Raw genomic sequence first — 12610 nt, 5'->3', positions numbered from 1 at the left:
AAATATGAAGAAAAAAGAAAAAGAACACAGACAGAGAGGACATTTCAAAGTTATTCCAAAGATCTTTGGTAGAAATCCATGGAAAGGCTTGCCTATAAAAATGAGTCTTAAGAATCCACCTACACTAGCCCAGGGATTCAGCAACACAAAATGGTTAAGATTACTCCCCATCATATTTATATTTTGATGTTTGTAATACATTAAATGCTACATCACACAGAAAAACTGCTGTAGCCTTTTAGTTGAATACTTGTGCCTCGTACAGCAGCACCACAATGCCTTAGGCGGTAGACTGAAGATGCAGTGCTGGGAATAGAAGTTGCTACCTGCCAAAAGTCCACTGTATCCAACGTGAGCGCAAATAGAACCTTCATGGTCACCTTTTCAGCAAGAAAACACATCCACTAATGTTCGGTCGACACAATAGACAGTTAGGCTGCTCATAATTTACCTGTGATGGGTTCTAATGTGTTTGTGCCCAACACAGACCGGTGGTCTTTTAAAAACCTCATGTAATGGACTCTTACTCTCTTGATTTTGTGCAGTTCCTGTTGAAACAGGATGTTTGGGTGGCACTGAGTGCAGGGAGGGATCAATGACAAGTATACACCAATAGCACGGACCAAATCCTAGACCAAACCCAAGAGGATATCAGATTAGGGCTAGGGTTAGGGTTAGGGTTAGGGTTAGGTTAGGGTTAGGGTTAAGTTTGCTGACACTAGCCAATGGCAACTTTTACTGTAGCTCGTCTCTTGAAAAATTCTCCCTAGTAGAGGCAAACAATCTGTCGATTCCAGCACTTTGCCACAGCACTTTGTCCGCTGTCTGCCCACTCGGACTGAGCGATTGGACACTGTGGTGTGACATCAGGGTTTGCTTCGGCAAAAGCTGAATCTGGCTCAACTTCGCGCCGGACGGCCACTGCATTTTTTCCGTATCATCAGCTGGATTCTAAGTGAATGAACCCTAGGCCCTGATCTTTGACCGTGTTGTTTTATTCCAACAACATGGACAGCAGGCTAAACAAGCGATGTAACTTCCACGCCACTTGTGACTACTTGGGTCGAGACACCCTGAAGAAGGCTCTGTCTAAAACACTGGTTGATTTCTTAAAATAAATCCAAGTAAAGGAGTTGGATGTGTGGTTTTATTTATTTATTTATTTATTTTACAGTGTTTTGGTTTGTGTGCAGTTGGTATTTTGTTCCACTGTTGCCGACATGGTGCCACATTTCCTGCTGCTCTCAGATGCGTGGCAGCTCATTTCTGATCAAAATGCCTTATTCCATTTATCGCGCCTGGAGCGCACCGGAATCGGCCGGTCACAGATGTCCAGAAATAACCTGCAGTGGCCCATGGGTGGAATACAAGAAATGACATTCCTATCAGAGGCATAGCTCTCCTCCAAATTTTCAATTTCACAGGCATCTTACGAAGTTTCAAGTGCATTTTTTGCCTCAAGTCATCGCTAATTTCTGACACTGATGCGCGCCCGCACACAAATGAATGCACAGAGAATTCAAGCCTCTCTAGCACCCTATAGACACACTTTTTCCCGGAAAACCCACTTCCCTCTGAAAAATCTTCCGGTCCAAATCAGGCCTTGGATGGATCACCCTAGAAGGCAGTGCTGCTTCGTGAGTTCATCATTCACCATCAGTGAACCTCAAAGGGCTCTTCTTTTATGAATGTCTTCCTAACAATGCAGCCTGTGTGACATGTCTGGGCTCAAGGGATTGCAACTGACGCCCAGTAAAAACATCCTCAAGGCGCTGGTGTTCAACATCACACTGGCACCACGGTTTAAACCTCGTCAGACCAGCACAGACGGCTCCGCCACGGCTGAGGAGGTTAGAGGGAAAGTCCTCTCTCTCTCTGACGAATCTGGAATCTGTTTCAGCCACTTTGATCAGTCAGGTGATCAAGGCTTCCACAACAAGCAACACAAGCTCGTCATCACGACTCTTTGCCACGTTCTGTATGATAACAGGAATTTTACCCGAAGCGTGAGCCATTACAGAAATAGCAAAACCAACAGATCTGAGAATGTTTGTGATCTAAAAGTAAGCCGGAGGCATTGAAACGAGGGGCGGAAATCACCAGAGGTCCACCACGACACTTAGGCTAAGTCACAAAACGATATGCAATAATCCATATTCAATACCATACTTATGTGCAATAACCTGTACAATAATCCATATTCAATACCATACTTATGTGCAATAACCTGTACAATAATCCATATTCAATACCATACTTATGTGCAATAACCTATAGTGCAATAACTCCTGTCCATGTCCATGCACTTGTACATATATTTTTTCTTTCTTTTTATTCTATATATATTTATATTTATATTCCTTTCTTTATTTTTCTTGACTAATTGCTCTTTTTACTTTACACTTTGAGTGGGAGTTGTTATTGTAACAAAAAGTAATTTCCCCCTGGGGGATCAATAAAGTATTCTGATTCTGATTCTGATTCTGATTATTGCAATAACATGTAATGCAATTTATTTCTCCTTTTCACCTGCAAATTATGTCACCAAAGGAAAATATCTGTTTTATCCGATAAGATAAAACAGATGTTCATCTCTCTTCAATCACTTTTATTACAGCAAAACAGGACTGTCAAGCAGACAGACTGACCACCTCCGTCATATCAACCTGTCAGAAATGTTGCATCAATACTTGGCAATACAATATTGATACTGAGCGTCTGAGTGTCAAGACAACATTGCCACACAAAATATCATCATACCACGCTGCATCGATTTTTTTCCCCCACCCCTAGTCGAAATGTGTCTGTGTAGAACCAGCCGTGAGTCCTGTTAGCTAGCATTACTGAAGGCTCCAAGGAAGTTAAGCAGCTGATCCACTGACATAAATTTTAATAATCTAATAAATAAAAAACATTGTCTCCAGGCACATTGGTAGTTTAATGCAAGTTCAAAACAAAACTGTAGATCAGTTACTAAACAACCGCATATAATTCATTTCATACTCAGCATAAGACTTTTTTTCCAGAGATGCACAATATTGGATTTTTTTTTTTATCAATATCTCATATGCTGATATTTTCCAACTCCTCTGGTCGAATGCCAATACCGATATTGATATATGCACAATTTTTTTCCACCTAATTGCAGAGAACATCAAGTCTCTCCTGCTGTGGAATTAATATTTTTTATGCCTCTTATTGTGAAGGCCCAATAGCCGATGCAGACAGTTCTTTTCAAAAATCTACACATTTACTGGGCAAAATAAATAAAAAAATAAACTACTTCAACTTAGTTTATATAAAATATGCCATATTTATTTTCATACAATGTTTTATTTCAAACAAAACTGTCAGATTCATCCGACTTAATCCTCCTTGGATGATGCTCTCCCCTCAGATGATCCTGACAACAGCCACAACCGGGCAAATTTGACCTTTTTCACATATCGACGTGTATTATCTGGGCCAAAAATCAATATTTCATTTTAAGGCCGATATTGACTGATACCGATGATGTGCTGATATTATTGTGCATATCTGTGAATAACTTTATAAAATCATCCAGGGTCATGTTAAAAGGATTCATGATGCTCACTGCTTGTTATTTTTTCTTCTCCAATCTGAAGCTCTTTGCACTTATTATCAATGCAACAGATGTGTCATGTAAAGAATATCTGATTGATGGATTGATTAACACTGCACATCCACCCACCCTTTCTTTTCCCTGCTCTTCCTTTTTCTTTTTCACTTAATTTTCAACTTCTTCCTACTTTTTGTTTTCTCTTCCCTCATTCTCTCTTGCTTTGTTTTTCATTCTGTTCTTCTTACTCTCTTGTCTTTCTTCCTGTTAAAGACACTCTGAGGCGTCTCACTGACTTCCTGGTTGTACCAAGCTGTTTCTGCACTCCGGTGGCACCGACAACGCTGAAAACAAACATTAAAAAAAAAAAAAAAGCATCCCCCCCATTTGATTGCTCCTCATGAAAAAAACCCTACAATACTGTGAAAGCTGCATTTGTGGCCGTGCTCCAGTTATGGACCATGAGAACAATATGGAACGAAGAGAAAAGTTACAGATTTGTGTATGTGAGCAACCCCAGGGCCTTCAGAAGACAACTGAAGATATACTGTCTGGTTCCAGCATCTGTGCACAAGCGCCTCAAGACATAGGAGGGAAATATCCCATAAAAACATGCAATAGAAGCCTGTTTGATTTGGCAGAAATCAATGTTGCCTTTGTGCGTAACTCTAGTTGCTGCAGAAGTCAAAACCCTGTGGTAACGCAGCCAAAACTGTTCCCTTAATATTAGTGCCAGCAGAGATTTTTATTTAAATTACATACATTTAAATTTGTCATGTGCATGTTGGACTGTTGAATTCAGAGGAAAAATTAGTTTCATTTGAAACTGAACGATTTATAAATGATTGCATGATGCATTGATGATAAAGCATACTATTAAAGCAATCTGAGCTCCCATAAGCATTTGTCACTGTTTCGACACTTTATAAACTAAATGAGCGATTAAAAAAAAAAAAAAAAAAAAAAAAAAGAACAGTGAAAACAATCATTAGCTGCAGCCCTGAACTATTATTGACATTTTTCCTTAGATTTTGGAGCAAGACAGGCTGCTGAGAGAGAAAGGCATAAGGCATGTGGCGAGGGTTCAAACACATTTACACAGTTTAACTTCAAATCCAGTTTTTTCACTTCAGATTAACTCAATCCAACAATGCCACCAGCTCCCACTAGTTTTTGTCCTCGTCTCGTTTTATGCACTTTCGCCAGCCACCTCTCAGGGTGTGAACTTGAATTTGCTCTTCGCTTCACCGCATCTGTGTTCTTCTGCCTCTTCTCACAGCAACGAGTCTGCCCCAAACCTGTGACCTGTTATTAAAATGAAAGTCACTGCTCTGCTGGTTAGAAGAGCAGCGCGAGTTCAGCAAAAACACCAGTCTACTTCCTCTTTCTGTGCAGGCCGCAGTTTCCTCTCTGGCACAATTTTAATCAAAGTCATAGCAGCATCAGCCAGCCTCAGTTCATCAGGCTTCACACTCGATCTGCACTTGAGTTTTCTGAGCAGGATACACAGTCAACTTGTGCGAAAGGAGAAAGGAAAGGCCAAGTCAGAGATTAGAAAAGCACTGGCTGCTTGTTGCTTTTTGAGCAAACGCTAGCTTTCCCACGGGGGAACGTGGGGAAAATGTGATTGACTGATAATTTAATCAGACTCCTCTATATTCTGTTCAGCAGTAGCACTCTTGCAAGTGCCTTTGAGTCTTCGGGTTAAAGAGAGAAAAGAAACAGGAGAAGAAAAACAGAAGTTGCCACAGAGGCCTATCCTCACTGTCCACATGTTATCACAGGATGCAGTGCAAACCTCATGATTACAAAACACAACGCTCTCCATCCGCCCTCATCCATGACAGGGAAGTGCCACACTCACAACCACACCGGCTACATTTGAATACAAAACTATTTTATCCCCATTTTCTGAATACATCATTCTATCAAAAAAAATTCCTCATCCTAAAAAATTATTGATGGATGCAGCCTGGATGCTCTGTGCTCCAGACATGTTGAACACTGAAGTTTAGATCACAAAATATATATCTATCATTGGCCCTCCACTGCTGGAAAATGTTACCCTGCATGATAAAAAAAAAAATCTAAACTAATCATATAGCCTTATTTCTCCAAATTAAAAATATAAATAAATATGGGGGAACTACAGCGTGATGAGATCACATTTCAATATGTGTGTATCCAATAAGATGGGTGAATGCAGTTACTCAACACTTGGAGTCTTACCAAGCTACTGGGGCTGGGCAGGATGGAAAAAGTCAAATATCACAATGTTTTTGACCAAACACCTTGATATTCATATTGTGTCAATATTATGGAGATGGCTATTGGTGTTTTCAGAAATGATTTTTCACAATGAGATTTTTGATAAATAATAATCAGTAATGCCTTTATAATCACTGAGTAACAGCTAGAACAGTCAGATAAGTTTAGAAATGTGAATTTCTTCACTGTAATGCAGTTTTTAAAAGCAGGAAAAGACAACACTTACACCATATCACAATATTACGATATCTAACACCCAGTGGTGAGCGGTGACGTTTTTGTGTAGTCATGCTGTGGTCCCATTTTCATGCAAGTGCCCGCGAGGGCGCAAGCTCGAAAATTCTTGGGCATTTATTTATTAATAAAAACACAAAATATGGTTTTTAACTATACTATATCAACTCGACAACTCGATTTGGATAGACACGCTTGCACATTTTGCCCCAATGTTACCAACAAAATGTTGGAATTTACCATGAGATCTGAACTATTGGGACGTGCCACGGGGTGATGCAAACACACAGCATAGTCCAGTAATTTTAGGCCAAAATTGGGGTCAACCTAGGACAAATTGCAAGAGAAGCAAACTCAACTAATTCTGTATCCTCAGTTTGTCCTGAATGAGGGGAAAAAAGTCCCAAGAAATCCCATTGGTGGAAAGTTTTGAAAATCACCTATTTATGACCACATATTACCAAAAAAACACTGTTTTTAACACACAGGGGAAAGGGGTTCAAAATTTTACTTTCAGATATCACTATAAAAATTCACAAGATGATTACACACACAAAGACAAGAAAAAAAGTCAATTACAAGTTCTTTGAATTATTCTGTTTACACATGCATATCACACATTATCTGATTTGATATGCGCTAATAAGGAATATCAGGAATAAATGCCAGAAGAGACATTTAAACAGTGAATTAAAAGGTTACTATATATATAGTAACCTTGAATTAAAAGGTTACTATATAACAGTGAATTAAAAGGTTACTATACAGTAACCTTTACAGCCTGCTCCAAAGGACAGAGGAGCTACAAGGCAATGCACAGAGGGAATGTATACAGTGATATACTATAGTATCCATATAATGCATGGAGAAAGGAAGAAAGCATAGAGGCAGAATATTTTGTTTGGTTGTTTTTTACACAGTCCATTAGGTGAGCAGGTGCTCCCTAAAGAGCTGGGTTTTAGCCTTCTCTTAAAGACTGAGAGGGACTCTGTGGGATGAACGGAGTTTGGGAGCTCATTCCACCACAGAGGAACCACAGAGGAGAGGAGTCTAGCCAGTGATTTATGGCCTTGTTGTGCTGGAGGCACCAGGCGCCGCTCCATGGAGGAGCGAAGAGGACGGGAGGGAGTATAAACCTGGAAGAGGGAGTCCAGGTAGGTGGGTGCAGTTTTGGTTGCATTTTCTGCAGCTGCAAATGTGCAGTGTGAAACCTAATTGGACTACACAGAAAACAAGGCAAAAGCATCAATTTCACTCTTATTCTGACCAGCCAAATGTACTTAGAGGTGAGAAAATGCCCTAAGGCTGCAAGTTCCCCCAAAAAAGTGCTCAACTACAGTAGAAAAAGTGGAATGGGTAGCAACAGGCAACAGGAGGGGAGCAGTATACAGACGCCATATAACCATGTTTGCATCTTAAAAATGTGATTTACAGCTGATTCGCTCTTAGAGCAGCAGATGCTGCGGTGCGATCCATATGGAAACCCCAGGAAGTTCTGCATTTCCTGCAGTATGGCTGAAATAACGAGGTGATTGAATATGGCATTTGATGAGATAACTGCATAGTGGAGGCATGGAGCTGCACACAGAGCCACCCTGTGCGCTGAATTAGACATGAGTCTTCCTGTCTGGAGGATAAATGTTGGGACTTTCCTTCCAGAGAGAAGAAGGGTCAGCTGCCTTCACTTAGCATCACATCCTCAGCAACCCAACGCTGTGCGGCACAGGTGGGTGATCGGTCTCTGGGGTGTATCTGGGTTAGCTGGAAGGATTGGATTTTTTTTTTTTCAAATATCCTATATGCCAATATTTATTTATATATTAATAACTCTGTTGCCCATATTTCTTTCACCTATTTGCAGAAAATTAAGTCTCTCCTGTAGGGGAATTAACATTTTATTATGCCTACTCTTCTGGCCCACTGGCAGAATCAGACAAAATACAAAATTCTTTTCAAAATGTACACATTCACTGGGCAACATAAGACAACGACTTTGGCTTAGGTTATCTAAAAAAATGCCATATTTGTTTTTATATAACATTTTTATCCTACTGAAACAGGTTTGGATGATGCTCTCCCTGAGACAATCCGGACAACAGCCACAACCCGGGCAAATCTCACCTATTTCACATATCAGCATGTCGTATCAGCAGAAATGTTCATTTCGGGCAAAAACGATATTTCATTTCAAAGCTGATATTGGTCAATGACGTGTTGGTGTTATCATGTATCTCTAGTTACAATGTATTGCTGAAACATTTAGTCAGTTAACTGAGTAGTCAATTAAAAGAAACTTAATAGATTCATCGAGTATAGAAAATGGATGGATGGATGGAAGTTTGATAATCAATTAATTGTGTTGGTCATTTATCAAGTAAAAAACACAAACATTTGCGGATTCCAACTTCACTAAGATCACCAAGATGCTATATTGCCTTATGGTTATATCATTTCTATACTTCAATATCACTGGCTGCTGGTCTGACTTAGGAAGCAAATTGAAGATGTCACTTTGGGCTCTGATCACTTCCCATGAGAGTATGGCACTATTTTTTTTTCCATTTATACACTTACTGATGAACAGATAAATTGAAAAAAAAAAAAAAAAAAACAATAAATTATTAAACAATGAAATTAATCATTAGTTGCAGCTCTAGACTATTACTGGAAGTGTTTTTGGAGAGAGACGGGACACACTGGGGGTAGGGAATGGGGTCCCGGGCCGGATTCAAATAAAAACAGACACACCGAGGTGAAGAGCCGTGGTCCTACCTGTGGTCTGTCGCAGCTCCTCACACAAGCTGATGTGGGGAAACTGCAGCATCTGCTTCCATTTCTTGCTCTTTCCTTTTCTGTTTCCGCCGCCTCCTGGAAAAGAAAAAGGCTTGGTTTAAAACTGAAGCTGACGAGCAGCATGTTTCCTTTACGGCCATCTGTAGCATCAGGACATGACAGGTTTACACAGCACATAGCACTCTGGTTACTGGTATCGGAGTGGGGTTCGAACATTTACAGGGCATTTTGACAGGACACTTCCCCCACAGTAACTTCACTTGGATCTGTTTTATGGTTTGTTTCCTCGCAGTAAGATATGACACAGTTAATTCCAGCCATCTTGGCGTCATAAGAAAAATGCCACAACCATAGCCGTGTTTTTTGTCTGCTTTTCACTGGTGTTTGCATTTCTGCACTTGCACAGCGCATGGCTGTAAATGCTATTCTCAGTGTGGGCTGAAAGCAGAAGTCGCTGCATGCACCTTTCTCCCAGAACTGCTCTTTTTGTCTAACTGTAGCACATTAAGACCTGGCAAAACTTCATTCCAAAAACTAGTCAAGAGCACTAGACACACAAGAGGATTCCAGCCACACCGGTAAAACAGCAGGAAGAGAAAAATGTATTTATTCAGCACATGGCCTCCATCAGGGATAAAAAAAAGGTATACTAACAGTCCAAATGCAAATTTTTCAGCTAAGGGTGGCAACACATGTGCACGGTCCCACGGTCCCACCCTTTCTGACTCAGTGGTCATGTTTAGTATTAAAATTACTGGCAAACCACAAAAAGCCCCCAGTATATGCTGTTTCCAGTGACCCTGATATCAGCACGTGTGAGGGGACTTTGGAGACGCCAGCAGACACAACACACAGTTTGGTTTTGAACAGTAAATGTAAAGGGAGTCAGAGTTATTTTACACAGCATGTAGGTTCATTATGCATAAGCCTGTCCTTTTCATACTGTGATTTTGATATGGCACAGCCTTCTTTCTTACCACTTTTGTATCTTTTTCTTTGCCTTGTATTCTGATATTCTATTCTTTTTACCCCCGTTTTAAACCTTTAGCCTATCTCTTCTTTCTACACAATAATGCAGCTGCTTGCTTTGAATTGGCAAATGAGGGATCGATGTCAATAAAGCAGCACTGCATTGAGCCTGAACTGAAAAGAATACAGAGTATTCTTTAACTAGCTCCTACCTAGCCTTTAACTAGCTCCTATTTTATTCCACACTGTTGTCTTTTATTGTTTTACTTGCATCTTTTGTTTTATTTCAAATTTTATTTCAATTTTTAGCCTTTTCTTTTTAATTCCACCCTGTGCTGTGTTTTATTCTTTTTAATGTTTTACTTAATGCGTTTTCAAATGTTCTTCTTTTTATTGTGAAGCACTTTGAGCTGCAGTTCTTGTATGAAAGGTGCTATACAAATAAAGTTTTATTATTATTATTATTATTATTATTAAAACTCTGGAGCAAGTACACAAATGTTAACTGATGTGCACTGAGCCTGTTTAATAAACTGACAAAACAAATAACAAGGCACTGTAAGTTTTTTTTATATTTTCATAATCAATCACCAAATTGAACGAAACCTTGATGGTTTCACAGAGCACCAAACGGTACTAACTCTTACAAGTAGGGCTGAGCAATTAATTGAAATATTATTGAAGTCACAATATGATCAAGTGCAATATCCTAATCACAGGAGCTGCGATGTTTTGAGAAAGATACCATGCATGACAACGTATCATTCTGAATGAAGCAATATGGTGCCACAGAGACGCCCTGGCTTACTAATCATATTCTCCTGATGTGAAAAAACTGGTTTGTTTGGCAGAGCTGCCGGCAAAACTCACGTCATTATCGTTTTAACAGATTTTTCCAAAGAAAATGACAATTATGATGCAACAATCTGCATTCCCACAAGAATTGTGAACCGTTACACAAATGCAATATCTGTCAGAGTAATTACTTTTTTTTTTTTTACCATATAGTTCAGCCCTCGTCTACAGGCCGATGAATATCAGGATCTGGGTTTGCATAATTATTTGGAATGTTCTGGACAAGTTTAGTGTCATAGCAACAGTAAACATTTTATTTTCAACCTGCAGGTAATTGTATGAAAGTTGCACAGTGTAAAGCCGGCTTAAAAGTACTGGCTAAGAAGCTTCTCGTCCACGTAAATGTTTTTCAAAAATCAATAGCACTTGGTAAAACAACATGAGCGGGGCAAAGCGGTTTGGTGGTTGCGAGTTCGATTCCCGGGTTTGGGCTTTTCTGTGCGCAGTTTGTTTCTCACAAGTCCCTAAAAAACACACAGACTCGGCACTGCAGGACTCCAGACTGCTCATCAAGCGTGAATGTGTGTGTCTGTCTGGTTACTGTGTACATCTCCCTGCCCACTGCCCAGTGCATGCTGGGATAGACTCCGGTCCGTGACCCTGAATAGGAAGAAGTGGATAAGAGAAAAGAATGAATGAACAAAAAGAGAAAAGCAGCACTTTAGATTCCTTAGCAAGTGTGACGCAAATCGGTCGTGCCGTGTGTATTTGCTGTGTATTTAAGTGTATTTTGCCATATTGTTTGGTTGGTGTGTATATAAAGTGTGTGTGCATGTGTGTGTGTGTGTGTGTATCAAATCCTACATTAACAAGGCACTCACTCAGTACACTTTGCCCTTTCTTTGGTACTTGGAGTGAGTGTGTGTGTGTGTGTGTATGTGCATGTGTGTGCGTGTGTGTGTGGTGCAGCCCCACAGCCTCTTGAGGAGAAGTGAACAAGGGGAGTAAGCGGCCATGACGCAATCATGCCGATGACGGGCACAGAGAAACTGAAGGAAGTTCCTCTTCCCTCTCGCTTGCTGCACAATGTGCTTTAACACACACACACACACACACACACACACACTACAGTGCTGATCAGGCCACATATTTTTGTCCAAACTCGACCCGAGCCTGAGCCTTTTTATTTATTTTACACTAGAGTAAACGTTTGGATACCGGAACATAATTTCGGGTATCCACACTGTAACACACACACACACACAGCCTTTACAGCTATAAGCTTCTCTATAAGCCTGCTAGCATCACAAAAGTATTAACTACTACAATATTATGATGAGCAAAGCCAAAGGGACGTCGATGAGACACGAGGCTGCAGCTGTGGCCTCCAAGCTGAATGCTAACATGGGATTTTTAATGGCTTATTTGTCATTAATTGGATACAATTAACATCTATGCTTCAGTGTTTAGTTAGGCATTAAAAAAAAAAAGATTAATTACGTCTCAGCACAGGAGAGTAACTATTATTGTGTAATTAATTCCTTTCAAACCCCACACTGAGCAAATATAAAGGGTTTAATCCAGCTGTAACTACTTAAGAAGCCCCTGATAGTTTAGAGTGTGTAGAATAAGGCATGCAAATGAGCTAATAAGTAGTTAATAATGACTAATACAGAGCTAATTCTTACGCTAATAAACAACTAACTAATAGATAATAAGTGTTACAAATCGATCTCCTCATGGTGTGCTAAGTTAGCCTCCTTTCTGTCCAGACAGGCTCCATTCATTTGTCTTCATTCACAGATTTTCGACAGTTTTTGAAAATGCAACTTCTTTTCTCTGTTCTGGCCTTCTGTCCACGGGAAAACAATGTTTTTTGTCATTGAGCAACAGTTTCCAGGATATCGTTTTTTTTTTTTTTTTTGAAAATGGCATCTTTAGTTGTGTGGACAGGCGAAACTGTCAGCTCCC

The 12610-nt window shown here is 40.0% G+C and overlaps 1 protein-coding gene across 1 annotated transcript in view; it reads right to left on the bottom strand.

Annotated features, from left to right (window-relative positions):
- Positions 1-12610, bottom strand: part of grk6 (G protein-coupled receptor kinase 6) — an 88498-nt gene that overhangs the window by 61914 nt on the left and 13974 nt on the right. The window contains exon 2 of the mRNA XM_030068874.1: positions 8855-8950. Coding sequence (XP_029924734.1) covers positions 8855-8950 — 96 coding nt within the window. The remainder of the gene's footprint in view (positions 1-8854; positions 8951-12610) is intronic.

The sequence above is a fragment of the Myripristis murdjan genome, chromosome 14 (genome assembly GCF_902150065.1).
Source record: "Myripristis murdjan chromosome 14, fMyrMur1.1, whole genome shotgun sequence".
Taxonomy (NCBI): Eukaryota; Metazoa; Chordata; class Actinopteri; order Holocentriformes; family Holocentridae; genus Myripristis; species Myripristis murdjan.
The sequence above is the reverse complement of the archived record's forward strand: the minus strand, read 5'-3'. Positions and strand labels throughout refer to the sequence as shown.